Raw genomic sequence first — 23,129 nt, 5'->3', positions numbered from 1 at the left:
TCCTTGGTTTTATTTTCCTAAGTGGCAGCCAGTTATTAATATCAGCCAGTAAAATAAAGTAGTGTTGAAAACCTTTGACACAAGCCAGAGAATAGGGGGTAGGGAAAAACAGAAATCCATATATACTATATTCCATGAAAGGCAGACTCTAACACATCTGGTTGATCACATTCATATTTAATTTTTCAGCAGAAGTTGAAAAATAAAGTATAAGAGACAACATAATTAGGTAAAACGTGTTGCCTCTGATGCTGATTCAGTCTTTCTTTCATTTTCTACCATTATGATAGCAAAAGGTCAGGATATGAAATGCCAAGAACATCCCCAGCTGATCTGTGTTCATCCTGGGAATGCATCAACAGTCATAAAATTTTAAACAGCTACGGTAAATCTCTTTGCAAATATTGCCTTCATTTTTACAGTAAAGCCTCTGATGAAATACAGAAGGCTTGTTTGTTATTTGGGGCCAGTTAACCCTTAATATAGGACATTATATTTTATCTTCCTGAGCTGGATACCTTTGTGGCTTTATGACAGCTTGTTTGGAAGAGAAAGCAGCCTGGGAAGAGTTAAGATGAGATCACAAGCCATTAGCCAAATTTAGTTCCCATCACTGTAGGATGAGTAATTGAATTGTTCTCTGGTCAAAACATTTATCTGCAGCTCTTTGCTTGCAGCTGTCTAAAATGCCAGTTTGACATTGTTCAGAATGGTCTTTTTAAGACTCTAGATCCATTCAAGCCAGGGTTGATCAAAAATTATAATCGTATAGCAAGCAGGAAACATAGTTTCCCTAAGTAATGAACCCAAATAAATGGAAGATGAAAGATACTGATTCATCATCGCTGTGTCTTTGTTTCTATTACAAGTGGCAGGCAGAGACTGTTCCTTTAGGCCAGTGTTGGAGAACCTTTTCGGCACTGTGTGCTGAAACGGGAGCGAGTGCCTGCATGCGCACCTGTGTGCCAGAAACCAGTAGAACAGATGATCTTCCGGTTTCTGGTATGCACCTGCGTGCCGGCCACCTGGTCTTCCTGTTTTTGGCATGCATGTGTGTGCAAAGACCAGCTGTCTGGTGCTGCGCTGGCTCCACCAGGCCTTTTGAAGGTCCTCGCACCTTCCTGCAGGCGGGAGAGCTTCACCCCAACTCTGGCTGGGATGAAGCGCCCCCCCCAGCCCGCCACCAATAACAAGCCAGCGCAGCCCCCATCTTCCTAGCCACTTCCCAGCCGACGTGCCTCTTATCCCTCGGCAGCATCTTCCTGCTTCCCGGCCGGTGTGCCTCTTACCCCTCAGTGGCGTCATCATGCATGAGGGCTGCACTGTCCTCCGGCCCTCTTGGAGCAGTTCGCCTTCCTGATGGCAGCTCCTCCTCCTGGCTGCTCCAGCATCTCTCCCCTCATGGCGGCAGGAGCAGCCGCTGGAGCAGCCGGCCACTCAGCCAGCAAACGTTACCATGCTGCTCCATGCGCCCGAGCTGGCCAGGCACTCCGAACTGCAGATGTGCATCGGTGCCGCAGCCTGGAGGCCTGGGGCTGTGCAAGAAGCCCACTCAGGTGGGGAAGGAGGGAAGCCCTGGCCCGCCCATCTTGGCTGGCAGCTCTGCTCCCCTTGCTCTTCCGAGTTCCGGCATGCCAGCCAGCTGGTTTTCACATGCGCAGGAGCGCCGGAAACCAGGAGAGCAATTGCTCTTGCAGATGATCTTCCGGTTTCTGGCACGTGCATGCGCACCAGACAGCTAGTCTTTGCGCACGTATGAGTGCCAGAAACTGGAAAACCAGGGAAACTGGAAGATCATCTTCCCGGTGTACACATGTCTACCAGGCAGCTGCTCTTTAGGTTTCTGACGCTCTCGCGCGCATGAAGACCAACTGGATTCCGGTGTGCCAGAATCCAGAAGAGTAATGGCCGATGGCTTGCGTGCCCGGAGAGATGGCTCTGCATGCCACTTCTGGCATTTGTGCCATAGGTTCGCCATCACGGATTTATGCTATGTCTCTCATTCTCATCTATGGGAAAAGACTATCAAGAATAGGACAAGGCCCTTCAGATGTCATGTTTTTCATAGACAGGACCAGGAATGAAATCTAGTCGGTTCTATCTGGCTTGGCGAACCGGTAGCAGCGGCTGTGGGAGGCTCTGCCTACCCACACAGATGTCAAGACGTCACTTTTTTGTGACTTTTTAAGCCTCTGTGCATACGCAGGCTTTGCGCATATGCAGACGACAGTGTGCACACATTGGCAAACCAGTAGGGAAGGTAAATAAATTTCACCCCTGGACAGGACCCAAGGCAACTCAAAAATAGAGTAATGGCCAAAATGATCTGGAATAACAATAAAAGAAGCAACAATTTTTAGTGTAGTTTTTAGCCAGCTCGAAGGGGGTTGGGTAAGACTTTAAAACATTAGAGAAAGGCCCAATGAGTGAAGCACAAGTTTTTAATATTTACCTTAAAAAATATCCTGCCTCTCAGGATTGCCTGGAAATGATACTGTCCTTATATAACATGGGCACGGGATGCTAAAGGATTGGTAGATTCACTTGACTTTGGTTCCTTTCCTTCCCATCGAAGATCATAAACTGGTAGGAATCATCTGTCAAGCATTCTTCTTAATAAAGGATGGAAAAGGTGGAGAGTTTTGACAAAAGCTATCTGGCAAACTCTTCTAGCTTTCTGCAAATATTTTGTGGAATCCTCATATACTGATGATTGGTGGAGAGGGCACTATGTCATGAAGTAGCAGAGAAACATCCAAATACTACCATCCTACATTATTTCATTCTTTTTGAATAAAGAAGCTTTGTTTGGTGTGCAAAGCTTCATTTAAGTGGAAGAACTTAATTTGTTCCATAGTATTTCATTTTTCTGTTTCTTTAAACTACTCAGTTTTATTTTGTTCAGTTCTTCACCAATCTCTGCAATGTTTGCAGTTATATCCAATGCACTCCAACAGTTCTAGTTAAGACAGGAATTGTCTTAATTAGCTACCGGTAGTAAGCTCTCTTCAAGCCTTCTCTGTCTTTAGGTTTTCTTTAGTGGCCTCTATCTAACCCTGGAACAAGCCAGTTACAGAAACGTCATAGCTGTTTAACTTGGCAAGCTTAAAATCAGAATCCGCCCTTTTTTAAAAATTGAGAATGGAATTATATTGTATTAGCATTTCTTGTGGATGATTGGTCTAAATATGGAAAAGGTGTTGTAAATTCTGATATACTGCAGCTGTACAAGCAAGAATGGAAGTTTTTAATGGGTGACTGAAGGTTGTTTTTTCAGTCTAGTTGAGTGCTAGATTATAGCACTCAACTAGAGTGCTATAATAAAGGGCAAACTTAACCTAGAACTTAATTGTTTGTACATAGAGATTCTTTAATAGTAGAGATTTTTTAATAATAGATTTGGTATCTAATTAATTTCAGGTCTCAATCTGTACATAGACTAGGAAACTGAAATATGATTGTCTTCCTTCTTTGTTCCCAGTGTGAATGGGATTAGAAGTTTTTAAATAGAAGTATGGTCTAATTCCGTGTTGGCGAACCTATGGCATGCATGCCAGAAGTGGCACACAGAGCCCTTTCTGTGGGCATCTGCGCCGTCACCCAGCTCAGACAGCTGGTTGTTGGGTTTCCAAGGTGTGCATGCGCGCTGGCCATTGGATTTCTGGTGCTCTGGTGTGTGTGTGTGCGCCTTCTGGTTTGGGCATTCTGTGCCAAAAAGGTTCGCCATCACTGGTCTAATTCATACTGAACACTGAAACAAGCCTTTTAATCCTGATTTGTTAAACATCCAATAGTGCCCAAGTTCACACCTAACATTAAACTGTAATGGGTGGATATATCAAGACAAGCCTTTTTTTAAAAAAAACAATATGGCTTGTAGGATTAGGTTAATTAGACCATAGAAAATATTACATTTAAATCCAGCAAACTGTGTTATTTACTTAAATCATTGTTTCATGATTACTGGAGTACTGGACTACAAAGTACTTTGTCAGATATTTTGCTCCATTCTTACTATTCTATTTTCATTCCTTTATAGAGATGCAACTATTATTTTTTCATTGAGCATTTATTTGTATACCACATTTATTTTTACGAATAACTCAAGATGGCAAATATATCCAATACACCTTTCTCCTCCTACTTTTCTCCACAACAACAATCTTGGGAAGTTGGTAAGGTCTTTATTAATTATTTACAGATAAAAAAACATATAGTGTAATTTTTGAACAAATATAAGTTATATATGGATATACAACACAACACATAAAGACAACCACAGAGAAGGACTAACCAGGGGTCAAATCGAACTCCCAAATACTTATTCATAGTTACATCCTGGTAAATCTTTTTGTTCAATTAGCGTTGACTATTTTAAATACTAAACGCTATCTCATTATAATTAAGTATATATTTAATACTACGTTATTTATTTTATATTTGTCCTCTTCCTTAACCATAAATACCAGCTTTCCCAATTGCTGTAATAGATGGATTCTTTTTTGTCTCTTAGGATATATGTTAATTTGTCCAGTTCGGCACAATTCAATATCTTGTTTATTATAAATTGATCTGATGGTGTATTTACATTTTTCCAATGTTGGGCAAGTGCCATTCTCGCAGCTGTTGTAATATGGATGAATAAATGCCTGTCTTGTTTGCCCCCGTCTTTTAGTTTGATTCCAAGTAAGTAAGAATCTGGAGTTAGGGGAAACTTGCACCTATTATCTCGTTCAACCATTTTTGAATCTTTTCCCAAAATTTGGGAAGTTGGTAAGGTGAGAGAGAGTGACAAAGTCTGTCTGTCAAAGCTAGGTCTCCCTTGTATCTTCTGATACCTCTCTCTTGTATGGGCATTGAACTGTATGGGCTACAGAAAAAAGATTATGATCCATAAAATTTATGCGGTTGTGTTTCTCCTCAACATATGATTCCCATTTTCTCGGGTTTACTAGCCAGCTGCGAGTAGAATTCCCCGAACAAAAAAACAGTTTCTAATGCGACACAACAATCTGGATCTTTGCTTCGTTAACTTTCGCTTGTCGAAATTGAAGAAATCACAACCGCGCTGGGAAAACAAGCAAAGCCAAGCCGCCCCGTTGAGTTACAACCGGGAGGGCGGGGCTTAATCCTTGACGTCATCAAGCGCAGCCTTCGCCGCTGACACCCGAGGCGAACGGGGTGAAAAACACAATCAAAAGTCGCTGGTGGTGCGCCAGGTAAAGAGCGGCACGCGCTGAGGATGGTTGTAGCGCGGGGTGCGGGGTCTTCTTGTGACAGGGCGGCCTCCGGCCGGTTCCATTACTATAAAGGAGGGGGGGGAGCGGCGGGAAGAGTGGGGAAATATTGCTGGACACAGCCCCCCTTTATTCCAATCTGGTCATAATTTCCTTTCCCCATTTCACTGTGGAGGACCCTCTGTCGTCTTCTCCCTCGCCCTGCCTTCCTGAACTGACCTGTCCAGAGAGGAGCCTTCATTTGTCTCCCCCTCTCCCAACTCAAATCCGATGAGCTTGTCGATTTAAAGGACGGACTGGGTGGGACGCGCGCAGAATCTTCTGTGCCGGGCACCGGACAGGGGGTCGGTAGAGCCCCAGGTGCCTCCCGTGGAAAGAGTGCGATCGGTCGTCTTTGTTCGTTTCCCGACCCGGTTCTGTCACGCCAAGAGCTGCCACTTACTGTCTGCCTGAATTCGCGGTGGGGATTTTGGTTGAACCAGCCGGAGAGGGGCCGGGAAGGAAGGAACAGCAGCTCCTGGCAGATGCTTTCTGACAGCCACAGGATGCTTACCTTTTGTGCATCTCCTCCTGTGATTCTCTGGGCAATGCATTGGATGGATGGGGGCTAAGTGGGGCTCTGCAGAGGGAGCAGGGCAGGGGGCTGAAGAACTGGTGATATGCCCTCCACCTGCCCATTCATTCTCATTCTCTCTCTCATACACACACACACACACACACACACACACACACACACACAACATAAACACACACTGACTCTCTATTGGTTATGTTCTCCCCACTCATGGACCCACAAAGCAACCAGTTCTCTATTTAGCTCATGTGTTACGTAAATCCTAGCATGTGTTGTTCCTTTAGGTGTCGTTTTGGAAAATCAGGTTCCCTGAGTCAGCAGTGGTTGTTCATTATGTGGGGCGAGCTTAACTTTCCAGTGATGTGTAGAAGAAAGAGCGAGTAAAATGTTCTGCCGCTTACTCTTTAGGGGAGCATTTGTCATCTTTGTGCAATCACTCGAGTAGAATGCAGTCACGCTAAAGTCCCTCCATGGCAGATCTTGCAAAAAGCACAGGGATAAGGGGATGAAATTGCATTGCCCAGGAAGAACTGTGGCAATCAACAAGAAGGAAGTAGAAGCAGACCCTTCATATATTTCATATATAACATGGGAAGTGAAAAGGACTCTGGACTGATAGTTCATCCTGTTCTTTCCCAACTGCTAAGAAGAGGAGAAAAAGTGTTTATTATCAGTGACTAGAGGGCAGCAAAGAGTTAGTGTTCCCTGCAATTCTCTTCTGTCACCTAGGGATTGTCTAGATTTTTACATGCTGATATCATGGTCCTAAGACTTAACATATTGATTGTAATAAAAAGTACAGACATTTTTGGTGAAACTGATGCTTTCTCAGCTTCTCCATGAAGTTTCAGCTTTCTGTCTGCTTGCACTTGAGTGTCATTCCAGTAGTTTCAACCACTTTCACATGGAGTGCTACTTTTAATTGCTTTTTTGAAGGAATTCACTTTCCCTTCAATGCAAATTTTTAATGTCTCTCTAATTAAGTACCCCAAAGGCATTGAAGAATAGCTTACCTACAAATATTAAAAGGAAACCGCTTTTACCCACAAACTTATGATCTAAATATTAATATGGTTCGGCTTCCAATTCTATAAAATTAACATCAGGGATTGGTGGATAATAATGTCAGTAGCAAAAGTAGAATAAATACCTAATTCTGATTGCCATTCCAGGAAGTAATTTGACCCTGTCTTTTTTTAAAAAAAATATAGTGTATCTCTATATATTTCTATATCTTTATCTCTATCTCTATCTGTCTGTCTGTCTGTCTGTCTATCTGTATATGCTTTCAAACTGCAGTTCGAAAACATGCAAGTGTGAGTAGATAAATAGGTACGCTGGAAAGGTAACAGCGGTCTGTGTGTCATGCTGGCCACATGACCATGGAAATGTATTCGGACAGCACTGGATCAATGGCCTTGAAATGGTGGGTATCTGTTGGGTATCTGTTCCATAGGAACAGCTAGCCATAAAAAACAGTACCACTATGCCTCATCCTCCCTCACTTCCATAAAATGGGCATCACTTGCTGTTTCTCCCACCTAGATGAAACATGTTGGGTTGATGCCAATGAGAGAATATTCTGTAGCTAACCAGGTACCAACCCATGTTTTTCTACAACAAAGTAGTGCTGATTTCAAAATAAATGACATGGTTCATACGGTGCAACATGTAATGGTTTGCTTAATAATCTACAATTGTTGAACATTTGTTTTATTTGTTACAACTTGCTTGAATCCTCATGGACTTTGGGTTTAGTACAACAAAATCAAATGCAAAAGACTAAAACAAAATTTCAGCAATAGTTAATATTATTAAAAGTCATCAATACACATCATAGGAACCCTTAAAACCTGACTAATCTAAGTGCCAAATGAAACAAAGCTGTTTTAGCTTCCTTATGCAAAAGGAATACCTACCTAAGTTTATTCAAGGTGCTAAATCATAAACTGCAGCTTACAAAATTATAAAAAATCATTTTGCATTCTAAGCCAAAATGTATCCTTTGGGCATCAGTCTTCTACATTGCTATCTTTTGGAAGTGCAGCAAGAGAGGTTAGGGTTTATCGTAGTTATGCAAAGGGAATAGGAGATAATGAGTTAGCTGGTCACACATACTGTGCTACCTATTAATTTATATTCTCATATTGAATTATGTTCTCATAAGCACTGAACTACAGACATGCTATCTCCATTTTAACCTAGCCCACGTGTGAATCTAGCCCTTGTATAGTTCAAAGTGTACAAACTCAAAAAATGAATTAAATAAGCACACACTGGTAAATATATGGAATGCAGCCATTGTTTGAATGATAATGTAATTATTTTGGCTTTGACTTAGCATATTTTCTGAATTCAGCCGATGTGGTTTGTAAATAAGAGTTTGTAATTCCAACGTGTGAAATCTTACAGCAGTTTATTCCATAAAGTACAGCTAAGCAGAGCATGTTGTCTGAACCTAATTTTACAGTACTAAACTAAACAGCTAAAGGGAAGAAAAATCAAATAGAATTTGGCTTTCAGTAGCGTGGACCTGATTCCTAATTCTTTCTCTTTTTGTGCTGCAGCTTGATGGAATATGGCTTTTTGACAGTCTTTGTCCATATAACTAGACAAGCCTTGGCTTTTCCTCAGTTGTCTTTTGTGCTCAATTTCTATTTCCAATCTCTTGTCCTTAGCTTGTGTCAAGCTAAGCCCAAGAACAATGTGGAATATATTCAGCCAGGGTTCACTTCTTTATTTGTTTATACGTAACAGATAGAATCTTGCCAGATTACACCCTTACTACCCTCAGCCTAATAAATATACCCTGGGAGAGTCCAAGGTTTAGCTATTTAAACTCTTTTTCTCTGTCTCCTATCAATCTCTGTGCTGTGCTGCCTCTTGTCTCCCTCTCTCATTTCTAGAATGTGCTCCCTCCTTCCTAGGAAATGGCAGCTCAGTATAGCCCTTCACACCAGCTCCCCCCTTCTGCCTCCTGAATATGGTTAATACCTGCTATAATAACAATATATATGAATATATTCCCTAACATTGGCAGCTGTGAATGAAGTAGTAAGTGAGGACGGTATAGAATTACTGTGATTTATTTCTTGCTTTTAGATCAATTTAACAAGACCACCTTGTCTTAAAATTAAATGCCAGTAGATTTTGAAGTCATCAAATGAATAATATAATGCAATTCTAACTACATAGAGTATTCTTTCATGGTAGACAATACTATTAGAAAAACTACACTAATTGCACTAAAACTATCCAGCTACATAGATCATAGCTTTGGGAAACAGACACTGAAGTTCTCCAAGTCTGAGGAGTCTTGTAATATATATTTCTATGTGTTTATGTATGTATATTTCAAAATATTTTTAGGTCACACTCACATGGCTTTAATTTAAAGGATTGACTACAGCGTTTCAAAATGCTCAGTTCTTGAATAAGCACAGATGCTTTTAGTGTATTTTAGCCCACTCTGTTTTCCATGGCCAGTAAAACTAGTGTGGTCACCGTGGTCTGCATGCTTGACTCCTTGTTTTGAACACGGGGGATCAACGGCTGCTGGCATTCTTTATATATTTTCCAGGCTTGTTAAAAGTCTAAACTGGATGGAAAGTTTACATGTCATATCTTTATATGATCACTAAATATTACCATATATGCATTTCTGTGGTTTTGGATTAGTGTGTGGATTCAGCCATTGCCATTTATAAATAGCGGTATATGGCTTGTATTAACTGTGTATCCAGCTTTTTATCTTTTACTCAGAGAACTGTGGCTAAGAAAACTGAAGTTTATCTCTCTATATCAGAAATGGTAGTGGTGTTTTGCAGGAAAGGGTCTTTAGGCAACTAACTTAGAGAGTTAGAATCTCACTCTTCCTGAGCAAAACAATGACCGACAGAAATATATTTTTTGTGTGATGTGCAAATTCTTTAGAAAAAGTCTTTTCATTCAATAGGAATGCATATGAACTACAGTATATTGTTGTGGAAACAAGTTTGTGCTGCTACTATGGAAGCTGCCCTCAAAGGTTTGCGTTCAAAGCCATTTTATTTTGTAATGTTCTGAAGCACCTCTTTTTGAAGGATTTCCATAGTGTTTGGTAGCTAATGTACTCTCTGCTGGATAGATCTGCAATGGAGTCCCTTTTGTTTCTGACACTGTTGAGGGGGAGGGGCTCCTACAAGTAATTGCTGCTTCTGTGAGCAACATGAAGTCTCTCATGTTCATAATACATAGTGTTATAATTGCAGCATAGGAATGTGAAGTGTCACATGCTTCTTAGATACACATTGAAAAATATGTTTAAAAATGGCCGAAAGAAATGAAAGAGGAGAAATGAACCAAGAATTTTCTTTTCACAAATGAATTTCAGTTACTCAGCTAGTCTGTACTTCACTCCCACATATTTAATTTATAAAACGGAACACATGCAATTTAGTAGTGATTTGAAAATAAAGTCACCAACCATTACAAAAAAAAAAAAAAATCGTATGGTCTGCTTTTTGTTCAATTTAACCACACGTAAGCTGGAACATAACGTGTTAGTAATGCATAAAGCTGTCCCAAAGATACTTTTTTCAAATGGCAAAAAAGAAGCTTTTTGGATAAGAAGCAAAACGTTTTCAAAGGAGAAAAAAACCCCAAAATGTCCAGTTGCCTTTTGGAAAAAGCACCTTTGGGACAACCATGACCTGGATGATTGAGATATAGACCTACAGTATATAGTATGCTGGTTTCTAAAAGTACATTTTTGCCTGATTAAGTACTAAACAAGTTCTGATATCAACTCAGTAACAGAAACTTATATATATTGTTTGGATTTGAAAAAAGGAAAATAAAAACCGAATTCCAGATCTATATTTTGAAAAGCAAAACATAGAAATATTGAAAACCTAAGTCAAACCAGGACAGTGTTTCTTAACCTAGTGTTCTTCAGATGTGTTGGACTTAAATATTTATAACTCCAGAAAGCATAACCAGAACTAATTAAGGATTATAGGGAATTCAGTTCCAGGATATTTAAAGAATATAAACTATTACACAGTATTTATTTTGCTAGACTCTGCCATCCCTCCCCTTCTTCTCTTTTGAATAAGACAAAAAAAAAAAAAAACCCATTAAAAGTGGTTTTCAGCTTACCACCATTCATTAGCAACTGTTCAAAATTACAATGGCACCGAAAAAAGTACAACCTGAGCCTGAGTGGCGCAGCAGACTAATGCTACTGTTAAAAGGTAGTATTTAGCTTCCAGCTGCCTGTAATTACTGCGAGTTCAGTTCTCACCAGGCTCAAGGTTGACTCAGCCTTCCATCCTTTCTAAGGTAGGTAAAATGAGGACCCGGTTTGTGGGGGCAATAAGCTGACTTTGTATAAAATATACAAAAGTATGAAGGCTATTGCTTAATGCCTTGTAAGCCGCCCTGAGTCTCCGGAGAAGGGCGGCATATAAATAAATTTAAAAAAAAAAAAACGGCTCTCACATGTACTGTCTCAGCATCCTCACTGTCACATGATAAAAATTTGGATTCTTGGCAACCGGATGTATTTCTGAGGGTTGCAGCATCCAGGGTGTGTGTGTCACATGATTGCCATTTGCAGCCTTCCAAACCAACTTCTGACAAACAAAGTTAATGGGGAAAGCTGGATTCACTTAGCAACCGCATGATTCACTTAACAACTGCAGTGATTTGCTTAACCATGTCAAAAACAAATCCGTTAAATCATTGTGAGTCACTTAACAACTACTTTGCTTAGCCGCGGAAATTCTGGTCCCAATTGTGGTCATAAGTCAAGGACTACCTGCACTGATTAACAACTAATGGATGACAGACGCTCAGTAATTAATTGTGGAATCAATTTAATCAACAATTCTTCTCCCCTTAAGTAGTGTTCTGTCCCCGTCTCACACATGCACACCAGCAGTCGACCAAGAGTTAAAATAAACCAGCAGACAAGAATTTCCTTTGATAACAGAATTGGCAGCAACCCAGTGCCTGCTCGCCAAAAGATTTTACTTACAAAGGGAGGTTTTTTCCCTCCGTTCAAAACATCAACATAAGTCCACAAAAGCCAAAGAATAGTCAAATCCAGTCCAAAAATTAATCCAAGCAGAGCATATAACAAAGTTCCAGAAATGCAGAATGACTTGCTAGCTTTCAGTTTTGTTCGTCACAAGGCTTGACTGGCCACCACACCCCATTTTATCCCCTGTGGGGTGTGGTCCAGTGACTCAGCTTAATCTCTGGCACGTCTCTTCCTCTGCTGCATGCGCTTATCTCTGCGACACTGTCGGGGGTCCAGCCAAGACTCATCTCCATCGCTGTCCAACTGCAGCTGCTCTGAAGTGCCTGGCCCCTGGCCTATCTCTTGGCCTTCGGAGGACACCTGAGGCATTGCCAGAGAGGAGGGTCCTGGAGAGGGAGGCCTTGCCAACTCCTCTCTTTCACTTTCGGAGTCTTCTCGCTCTGATAAGACAGGCTCGGGGGTTGGAGTCACAACAGGTAGGTAAATATTAACATTGGATGAAAAGTCCATTCTTTTTTCTTGTGAAATACAGTATTTCTAATCTGGATGAAAATGGAATTGTCACTACAGGTAGTCCTCCATTTATGACCACAATTGAGTCCAAAATTTCTGTTCTGAAGTGAGACATTTGTTAAATGCGTTTTGCCCCATTTTATGACCTTTGTTGCCACAGTTGTTAAGTAAACCACTGCATTCAATTAGTAACATGGTTGTTAAGTGAATCTGGCTCCCCTATTGATTTTGCTTATCAAAAGGTCACAAAAGGTGATCACATGACCTTGGGACACAGCAACAGTCATAAGTATGAACCAATTGCCAAGCATCTGAAGTTTGATCACATGATCATGGGGATGCTACAAAGGTCATAAGTGTGAAAAATGGTCATAAGTCACTTTTTTCAGTGTCGTAAATGACACTGAACTAAATGAACTGTTGTAAATTGAGGATTACCTATATTAGAAAGAATTATATATTGGGACAGTTAGCTATAAATTTCAGAAGTCTTCAAGTATAATCTCAAAATAATGTTTATAATTTCCTAGTTTTCCAAGTCTCTTTTTCTTGTTATTTAACAATGGGGAAACAATATGGTAACATAACCATAATGAAAAACTCAAGATATGTAATGCATAGTCAGTGATTGTTCTGGTATAGGAAATAATAAATGTCATTTAGCTTTCAGTCATGCTTATTACTTACATTCAAAGAACAAAAGTAAAAAGGCAATGTCAAACCACTGCTGAAAATGTTGTCAAGAAACTGCATAGACTTGTCGGTGTAGTTGCAGGAGTCAAATCTGACTGAAAAGTATATACCACACATACACACACAGACACGCATCAAAAATCACACTTTTTAAAATGACATATAAGATAACCTCTTGAAAATTATAAAATTAGACAAGCGATCATATCAACTGAATTGCTGGTTCTTCTATATTGCAGAAGATACTTTTAATTGGTAACATTATACAGAAATGAAGTACTGATTCATTGATTTTGTTTTCTGGTGGTCTAACTAAATGACATTAGTTTTGTTTGCAAAGTTAATTTCTCTGCAGTTACCTTGCTGTTATGAATAACAAACAAATTTAATATTGATATTGGTTTTTTCATATTAAAAAGATTTATGTATCATTAAAAATACATTCCAGTGTACATTGCTCTCTTTCGTAGCCCTACTTTAAATCAACACTTCACTTTTTTTTGTCAGTGGGATACACATGTGGGCCAGATGTATTATTGTACATCACAGATTTTTATAAAAGTGGAAAGCATGGCATACTGACTATTTTTTTCTGCTGCAGAGTCTGCAGAGAAAACAGCAAGATTTAGCCAGATTTCTTTGCATGGAAGACATAGACAAATGGAGCTAGATATCACCACAGATGATCTGCCATTGAAGGCCAACACTAACCACATGTTGGTAAAACATTATGTTTTAGACTTGGATGTGGATTTTAGAAACCACGTTGTAGAAGGCACCATAGTTATTTTCCTTGAGCCTGTCAGAAGAGATGGAAAAAGAGAGAGTAAGCAGATGGAAGGAGCCAGTCCTCCTTGGTCTGATGAAGCTTGCTGCGTTCCGACACCTGAAGTCTGCTCAGTCGTCGTGCCAGATGCAAGTGCTTGCACAACTAAAAGTGGATGTAATGATTTTGCTGTCTGTGGTAAAGGTGAAAATGATACTTCTGATAAAAACGGTAGCCATGGCAACAGGGAACAGGCTTCTGGGATTTCTAGTTCAAAGAACTGCTGTGACATTGAGATTCATGGGAGTGAAGATTTCTTGCTGGTCCTGGACTGCTGTGATTTATGTGTGTTAAAGGTCGAGGAGGTGGATGTTGCTGTTGTTTCAGGCATCGAGACATGTACAAGCTCTGCCAAGTTAATGGATTCTGCTAAGGATCCTAGAAATCTTCGGAATCAAATTGTGCACGAACTTGTGACATTACCAACAAATAATTGGAGAGAGCAGCTTCAGCGTTACAAGCATTGCAGCCAGGCTCCTGCTTGTGGTGAGCTTCTGTTTATGACAGACACTTGGAGCTTGGAAATCAGGAAAGCAGGGATCAAACTGCCAAAGGACTTCCCTCGTGCCGTAAGAATATGGTACAAAACAAAGCCAGAAGGACAATCACTTAGCTGGACTACAGATCAAAGTGACAGGTAAGCAGCAGTCCTGAGTGCATCTGGTACCTTTTGGTGTTACGTTCCAGATGGGACACAGTTGAATTATGAATGATGATCTCATTCATAATGAATTTAAATGCATGAGTAGCACAGCCGATAAACTTCAGAGCTTGTGATAGCTTTGAGGATTTTATCGCTGTGAGTCTGAATCCAACCAATACATTTCATAAGCCAAAATGAATATTCAAGATAATAATTGTTGGTATAGTTTAGATTAAAGACGCAAATATTTTCTAAAGCAATTTCACTTTGTTTTTTAAACAGTCAAATATCAGGAATGTTAGAACTTGCATTAAAAAGGTTGTAAATGCATGTAAATGCATTTATATTTACATTCCATAAATGTATGGAATGTTTGAAGGATCAGGACATAATAGTATTGTTTAATGAGGTAGCAATTTTATATGTTTTAATTTTTTTAACGAGACCTTGTTTTTCAATGCCTAATATAATTTTGTAGCATATTAGCCCGTCTCAATAGTAACCTTTAGTTGGGTTGGAGTTCCATCACCTCTAGGTTCCGAGTCAACGAAGGCCAATATATCTTATGTACTATATAAGTACCACACATCTTGCCTACAAGACTTCATTACTGTCAACTTGCTTCTTTTATTCATATAGGCCATTCATTTACCAGCTCTTGACTTGATTTCTATTCCTGCCATGTAATACAGATTATAAAATATTTCGTCAGGAATAAATTCATATTACAGTCTTTTAATTGCTTAATACCTGTATTTTTAGATATGTTAATAACTTCCATTTTAATAAATGCAACTATACAAGATTGTAAGGGATACCTGACCTCATGCTCATAAAGGGTCAAAGACATGCTCAGGAATAATGCCTAGATGATTCCACCCCTCTGCACACATTTATTCTCCATGTTTGTCCTGTAACAGGGATGGCGAACCTTTTTGGCACTGAGTGTCGGTGCGCACATGTGCACCAGAGCACTGGAAACCTGAAGACCAGCTGGATGATGTCCATGCATGTGCTGGCCACCTGGTCTTTGGGTTTCTGGCACGCACATGTGCGCCAGGGTCTTCGCACACGCGTGCCAGAGCGCTGGATGTGCAGTGACTGGCCAGCTGGTCTTTGGGTTTCTGGCCCTCTAGCGCGTGCAAAGACCAGCTGGCACACCAAAAACCAGAAAAGCAGCTGGCGATGGCACATGTGCCCATAGAGAGGGTTCTGTGTGTCACCTCTGGCATGCGTGCCATAGGCTCGTCATCACGGTCCTATAAGAATGCATACTGTAAGTCTATATGGGATCCCCTTCTATTTGCTTCCTGGGCAAGTCACAACTCCAAGATGAGATAAGTAAATTCAGAGTGAGAAAATAGTATCAAGAGAGGAACATTTAACCACCTGTAGGCATGTTAGGAGGAGGAAAGGGATAAAGCATGCATTGTAACATCGTGACGCAAACCCTATGCCTTGTGTCACATATTGGTGGACTTTACATCATAAAGACATTGTGTGCATGCCAGCATTTTTCTCTCATTGTGGCTAGCTGGGATGCCTGTTCCCCAGTTCTGATATAATTTTTTCTTCAATGATGTTTATCCTTTTGAAAACAAATCAAAATAGGATTATAAATAAGCTATTACAGTTTCTCATTTGGCCTTAAGTATATATAATAATTGTGTTGAATTATAACTGGCATATTTTAATTGTTACTTAAGTTTCTGGGGCAAAAGACAATTTTTTTTTTCATTCTTCAAATTAACATTTAGCCCCCCTCCACCATATTTAGCTCAAGTTAGGGTCAAGTCTTGGGCTTCCAAATGCTTATAATCCTCTGCTTTGACATGCTAATTTGTTCTAGATTGCCATTATGCTCAGATTGGCCAGTGTATTTTCAAAATGGCTAGAAGAAAATCCCTATGCTTGTACTAGTTAATTGCATTAAGCATGTAAAGAGTGATGTCCTGCATATTGTCCTTTTAATTTGTTCATCAATGTCTGATCCTAAATGTAATTTTATTGCGGAAGGTAAACTTTTATATACTTGATGTGTGTGCTGATACAATCTCCCCATTGCCTTCTTTTTGGCTTCTTCCATGTCAGTGGAGATTTAAAAACTCAGCCCTTGTCACAAATGCTAAGCAGCCCAAGCTACTATGGAAGACGAAAGCACAATTTGGTCCAGTGGCACTCTTACTTTGAGGAAGTTTGGTATGGATGTGGAGCTGATGCCTTCAGCGTCAGCATTGCATTTGGATTTAGAACTTAGACTTTAGAATAACTTTATTGTCACTTTAAATGTACACTAATCGGCATACATTAAAATGAAATTTCGTTGCATACAGCTCTCAAAGGGTCACCACCTCCAATATACACCACATAAACATGATAAATAAAAAAAATATGCACATACCCACACATATTATTATATGACACAGAGAAACAACACAGTCTAATTCAGATGTATACATGTACATGGCAACAAAAACAAATCTTGCAAATTTACCAGACTGATGGCATAAGGAACAAAACTGTTAACAGAATCTGGTAGTCCTGCTAAAAATACTTTGAAACCTCCTCCCAGAGGGGAGCAACAGAAACAGATCATTTCTAATTTGCCTGCTGTCTTCCCATATATAAGCTGTGGGCTATAGGTAGTTGCTATAATTGTTGGAAAATGTGAGAAAGTGAAACTCTAAATTCCTATTGTAGGGATATAAAATAATAGAGGACTGTTCAGTACTTTTGTGTTCTATTCTAGTAAGTTGATATGCTGTTAAATGAAAGTAATGAAAGCATAAACATCTATACTAATGTTCTCGTATGCTGTATTATTATATTTTGCATTGAATTTCTTGTTTCAAAATACTAGTAATGTAATATTATTAGATTCCCATTGCTTTAGATTGCTTTGGGCACTTAAAGTGGCAAATAAATAAAAGGTATCCATGAAACGAAAAATGCATTAGTTTTTTTGCTTAGAACAGAACAGCCTACCTGAATCATTGCATTGGAACTTTTTAAGTTAGCTATGTTCCAACGAAACAAAGGGCTCTAGGTTTTGCTGAAACAAAAGTCAAAGCAATTATTATTATTATTACCACTATTTATTACATCTATGTGTTGTTGTTTCCCACAAGACTCATGATAGCTTCAACAAATTATGCACTGTAATGAGCCATCCACAGCAGAGGTGTCAAACTTGATTTCATTGAGGACTGCATTAGGTTGTGTTTGACCTCGGAGGGCAGGGAGTATGGCCAGGGTGGGTGTGGCCATTTTGAGATAATTTGTGTCAGGGGAGGGGGCGCCTGTGGTGGCCTGAGTGCTTTGCCAGTGAAAACAGGCTCCTGAGCTCTGTTTTTGGCCAGGATAGCCTCCTGCAGCTCTTTGCCAGTGAAACAGAGTTCGGGGGGGGGGGTCACGTGTGGCTCTCTTGAGCTCCGTTTTTGCTGGCAGAGGCACTACAGGCTGGTCCTTTGCTGTTTCCAGGGCGGCCCTGCAGGCCAGATCTAAGCACCCCGTGACCCGGATCCAGCCCGCAGACCTTGAGTTTGATACCCCTGATTTACAGCATAGAAATCCCTAATACACAGAAGTTAACAATAATGTATCAATATCAATGCTTATAACTAAATAAATATATAATAACAAACAAAACCAAGAGCAATGTCAGTGTCAAACAATCATTGCCCAAAGTTTCTCTGAAAAGTTCTGTTTTCTCCAGTGTCCAAAAGATCATTACTGAAGGGTCAAGTCTACAGGAGGAGACTGTTCCAGATCATAGGTGCCTGGAAGCAGAGTCAAGAGAGGAATTAGCCTGGAATCATTACATTCCCACAATGTAACCCATTCAACCCATCTTGAATTCTGTTAACTAGTGCCAACTTAATGCTGACCGTTACCTGATAGATTCTTATGTACAGGCAATAAATTTTGTGTATGAGCAATAAATCTTAACTGGAACTTAACATGTGGTCCTGATTCTTCATGCCTTCATGATGGAGAATCTGTGTGTTCTGGCCATAAGAAACATTGAGCATTTTGAACACGCCTTTTGCACCCTTATTTTTCACTCAGGATCCTCAAATATAGGTAGAGTGGTAGTGAATATTAGCTGTTAACAGCCACCCAACTTGTGTATTAATGTATTAGATGACTTCTTTCCTCCAAAACAAACGAACAGTAATTGAAACTGACACCTGTTTCATAGGAGAAATATCTATTTGTCATCAACACTATGCATTTAGTAATTAAACAGCACCTGCATTTTCTCCTTCATATTCTTAGCTTTGTAGGTAATATACCAGATATTAATTGTAGTTCTATTGTTATGCTACTATGCGGTTTATTTAAACATTTTCAAACATTGCATAGGAATAACTGTGCTGACTGAAAATACTTGAATAATGTTCATAAATATTTACGAAAGCAAAAGCAAAGCAATCAACACCATCCTCCCCCACTACCATTATTTTGTCAGGTTTGAGTGACAATACCTTCATTTAAAATGCATCAGCAAAACACAGTGCTTTGTGTAGAACAAGCCACCAACTCATACAATCTTTTTGGGTTCTTATATAAATAGACTAGTATACTCCATATGTTTTCTCCCAGAATTTGTGAGAGGAGCTTGGAAAAAGGAGCCTGACAATTTCTTCCATGATTTTAAATATTCTCTGGCATTCTGGTGATTATTTTTAGTTCTACTGTCAAACTCTCTGTGTGGGAGTGGATAATGGCATGTGTCAGGTAACAGGTGGGCTGCCTGTGCTTCCTCTTCTTTGGTAAACATCATAATAAAAAGAAGAGGGCCTGCTGTGGTATTGCAATAAAAATCTTTAGAAGATAGAAAGGAAAGGTCATCAAGCTGTGCAACTTTGTAAATATTTGATGTAATATTTTGTTTTAATGGTTGAAACCACTGATTGGGGATTTAAAGAGTCTCTGTGGAGAGGGATACGACCAAAAGTGAATTAGATCAAGGAGCTTTGGCTGCCTTATGTACGGGAAGCAGTTTTTGGTCTTGGTCTCTTGTAGTCATTTTTGGGGATAGCCATCCTGAATTGGATCCTTCCAAATGTGTTCCAAACAGCTGCCATTTGCTACTGTGGGAAAAGCATAGAACATTTTACTAGAAGAGTACTCAAATCCTCTGCTCGAAATAAAATTCCCTATACACCAGGCTTGAAATTTTAGGCCTGGATAGCCTTGAATTACGCCATCTATGTTACGACCTAAGTTTAGTACACAAGATTATTTACCATAACATCCTACATGTTAATGAGTACTTTAACTTCAACCGCAATAACACAAGGGCTATCAATAGATTCAAACTCAAAGTAAGTCGCTCTAATCTTGATTGTAGGAAATATGACTTCTGCAATAGAGTAGTAAATGTCTAGAACACTCTACCTGATCCTGTTGTTAGTCTCGCTAATCCCCATACCTTTTACCTTAATAAATTTGCAATTTAACTTACCCTTATCTCTAAAAAAAACCCCAACCCCCACATATACATAGGATTGATTTGTACACAGTTCTTAACCTTACATTTAAGGAAGGAAGCCTTGATTTATCCGCAGCTCCCTTTTCCTTTCTGTGCTATTCACCATACAAGTGGTTGGTTTTAACCCTTCTGAACTAAAGTCTAACCAACCGTAGTTAGGATTTATCATTATTTAAATTTTAAAGTATATGCTCTCCTTCAATGGAAATGGAAGCTTCTGGTTTCCCTATTGCTGTGCCAGAAGAGATGAATAGAGGTCACAAATAGGCCTGAGGATTGCTAAAGTCTACCCTCCTAATGCATTATCATTAATGCTATATCCAGTTATGCATACATTTGTAAATCCGCACATTCATATTCCACTTGGTAGGTTATTCCCGGTAATGGTAAATTTGTGATCAATTCAGAAACATTTTTTCCAAAAATTAGTCTATTGTGTTATTTGGAGCAGAATAACCTCATATAAATTCAAATACAATATATTTCTATCTTCTCCAGTCTCCAGAGACGTCAAAGAGCAAGTCAGAATTTATACAAATTTCACTTAAGGTTCAAGAAGTGATTATCCTTTCTTTTCAGACCAGATGTATTGAGTGGTATTAATAGTTTGAATTTCTGTTCCTGTTAGCAACTTTATTTTTCTTGTAATAAGTTGTATAGTACACACTACTTCCTTATCTTTTTCTCTTCCCTACAGACCATGTGTTTATACAGTGGGATCTCCAATAAACAACAGGGCCCTTTTTCCATGCCAAGAACCGCCTGTTGCCATGTCAACATGGCAAGCTACAGTCCGAGCAGATGCATGCTTTGTTGTTCTAATGAGTGGTGAGAATGTAGCGGAACCAGCAAAATCTGAAAAAGGTACAACATGTATTGCTATGTTAATATTTGATTCAATATTCATTTGGAAAATGCTTTAGTATCAGTGCAGTATTTCTTCTACATAGTCCAATGAGATTCAAGCTCCACCTCTATCTGGAACCATTACCTTCATATTCATTCTTTTAATTTTTTTTCTTCCTTACTTTCTTATCAATTTTTCTTTTCTCACCAGTCCTTGATTTTCAGGAACTAGTAATATGCATTTTGTAGGTGGATTAATTCTAAAACAAAGTTATGCTGGAAATCTGTTTCTGTGATGCCATAACAATTTATAATAACCTGAAATCTTACTTTAAAATATTTGTAAAAATGCGATTGTTAGTTGTGGTGAATTACATTTTGCATTAAGAGTGGATCAGGTTAGAATTGTGCTTGGTATGTTGAGTTAGGATTAAGTGGTTGAGATATCCTTTAGTGGCCTAAAATAATTTTTCTTCTTTGGTACAAGAAACATGAGAAATCAGGTTGAATGTCATAGCATGCATGCTTACTAAATAATAATAATAATAATAATAACAATAACAATTTTTATTTAGAATACACCTTCTTGGTGAGAACTGTTTGGATTAGATTAGCCTTGATACCTGAAAGGATCATTTCAGGTTGATAATTTGAACTTTGGTACAATAAATCCTATTTATTGTTGATTATTTTTATGTTACTTAACCTTATTTCTGTTGGTTGAATTATCATATTGAAATCTGCTTCACAATAGAAATTTATTTTTATTTAAAGTTAAAAATACAAACAACAAAATACCAACACATACTGACTGACATAATTACTGAAGAATATAGGCATTTCAAAGAGAGTTTTTTAATAGTTGGTCTTTAATATAACCCTTAGTATCATTAGCACTTCTTGGTTCTCTCAATCAGTTCTGCTGCATTTCCACTGATTTATTCTCATAAATATGTCTTTCAGAAGTAAATCTTACTGAATTTAGCTGGACATTGCCAGTATCATAAGAATACGATCTTAAAATTTCTTAAAATTGTTTTCTTTATAATTTTATTATAGTAGTAAAAGCAAATACAAACTAAACTGATAGAAAGAAAGAGAAATAGAAAGAATAAAAAGTGCAAAGACAGAAAAAGAAAAAGAAAAGAAATACAGTATACAAAGCAGTGACTTCCAATCTTCACCCCAAGTATAGACAAATTTAATTATTTATTTATTTTTATTTTTTTTATTTATTTGTCAAGCATATATAAGATTACAGATATAAGTATAAACATGATTATGAATACATGAAATGGATACGAATAAATGGGGACATTAGGACAGGGACAGTAGGCACGTTGGTGCGCTTATGCACTTCCCTTACAGACCTCTTAGGATTGGATGAGGTCAACAGTAGACAGTCTAAGGTTAAAGTTGTGGGGGTTTCGGGAAGAAACCACAGAGTCAGGTAGTGCATTCCAGGCATTGACCACTCCCTACAATTCTTATCCCTAAAATTCTTCACTCCCTATAAGGTTACAAACAAATCTCTCTTCTTCCTATAACCTGTCCCTTATTTATATGTAAATCTATAAATCATCAATATTTCAGTCCTGGTGTCGGCAAAAAGTCCATAAAGGGTTACCAGAGCTTTATAAAGAAGAATAAGGAAGGTTAGCAAACTCAGTGTCCTTTAAAAGTCTCTGCTGCACTTATGAGCATGACTGTCCCACTGATCTCTCGGTGCTGAAATCTTCAGGGGACTACTTCCCTGCAGTCTCCCTGTAAGGAGCACTTCTCTAGACCACATGTGAATAATCATCTGTCTTCTCCTTGTCTAGAGAGATCCTGAAGAACCAGTCTCTTCATTGTTTTTTTGTCTTTGTTGGAATCATCATCTCAGTTCTTTCAAAGATATGTTTAGTTTATACCATGCTTTCTCAGATGTTTCTTACAAAAATTTTAATAAAGCAATGAGATATCAATGTTTTGGGAAGTTTCCCATAGCAAACTATTTAAATTAAATGCTACGGTTTTGTGTAGTTTAGTAAAGTGTGATATATTTTTGCTGATGATTCAGTTATGTGAATGAATTTGTATGCAAAGTGTAGATTTCTTGGTGCCATATAATTATTTTTTTTAGAAAGTGGGAAAGGAACTAAATTTTCTTTCAATTTCAAAAGTTTAATTATTGGGTGTGAAAGCCTAGAGCTCTTAATTAGTAGATAACAAATGATATCACTATTGCATTGTTTTAATATATTAATTGTAGTCAGGTTTAGTAATCCAAACT

At 38.8% G+C, this 23,129-nt stretch overlaps 1 protein-coding gene across 6 annotated transcripts in view; it reads left to right on the top strand.

Moving 5' to 3' along the window:
- The first annotated feature begins 5,108 nt into the window (after window positions 1–5,108).
- AOPEP (aminopeptidase O (putative)) overlaps window positions 5,109–23,129 on the top strand; it is a 201,905-nt gene continuing 183,884 nt past the window's right edge. The window contains exons 1-3 of one of the 6 annotated variants that reach the window (XM_034410091.3): window positions 5,109–5,219; window positions 13,644–14,505; window positions 20,706–20,872. In XM_034410091.3, coding sequence (XP_034265982.2) covers window positions 13,703–14,505; window positions 20,706–20,872 — 970 coding nt within the window. In that variant the 5' untranslated portion in view covers window positions 5,109–5,219; window positions 13,644–13,702. Of the gene's footprint in view, window positions 5,220–12,112; window positions 12,313–13,643; window positions 14,506–20,705; window positions 20,873–23,129 lie in introns of those variants that run through there. The other 5 variants (XM_087888250.1, XR_015732731.1, XM_087888252.1 and 2 more) reach the window with 5 other exon arrangements.

Source organism: Pantherophis guttatus, chromosome 2 (genome assembly GCF_059756535.1).
Source record: "Pantherophis guttatus breed Tessera chromosome 2, ASM5975653v1, whole genome shotgun sequence".
Taxonomy (NCBI): domain Eukaryota; kingdom Metazoa; phylum Chordata; class Lepidosauria; order Squamata; family Colubridae; genus Pantherophis; species Pantherophis guttatus.
Note: the sequence above shows the minus strand (reverse complement) of the source record. Positions and strands in the feature narration are given on the sequence as shown.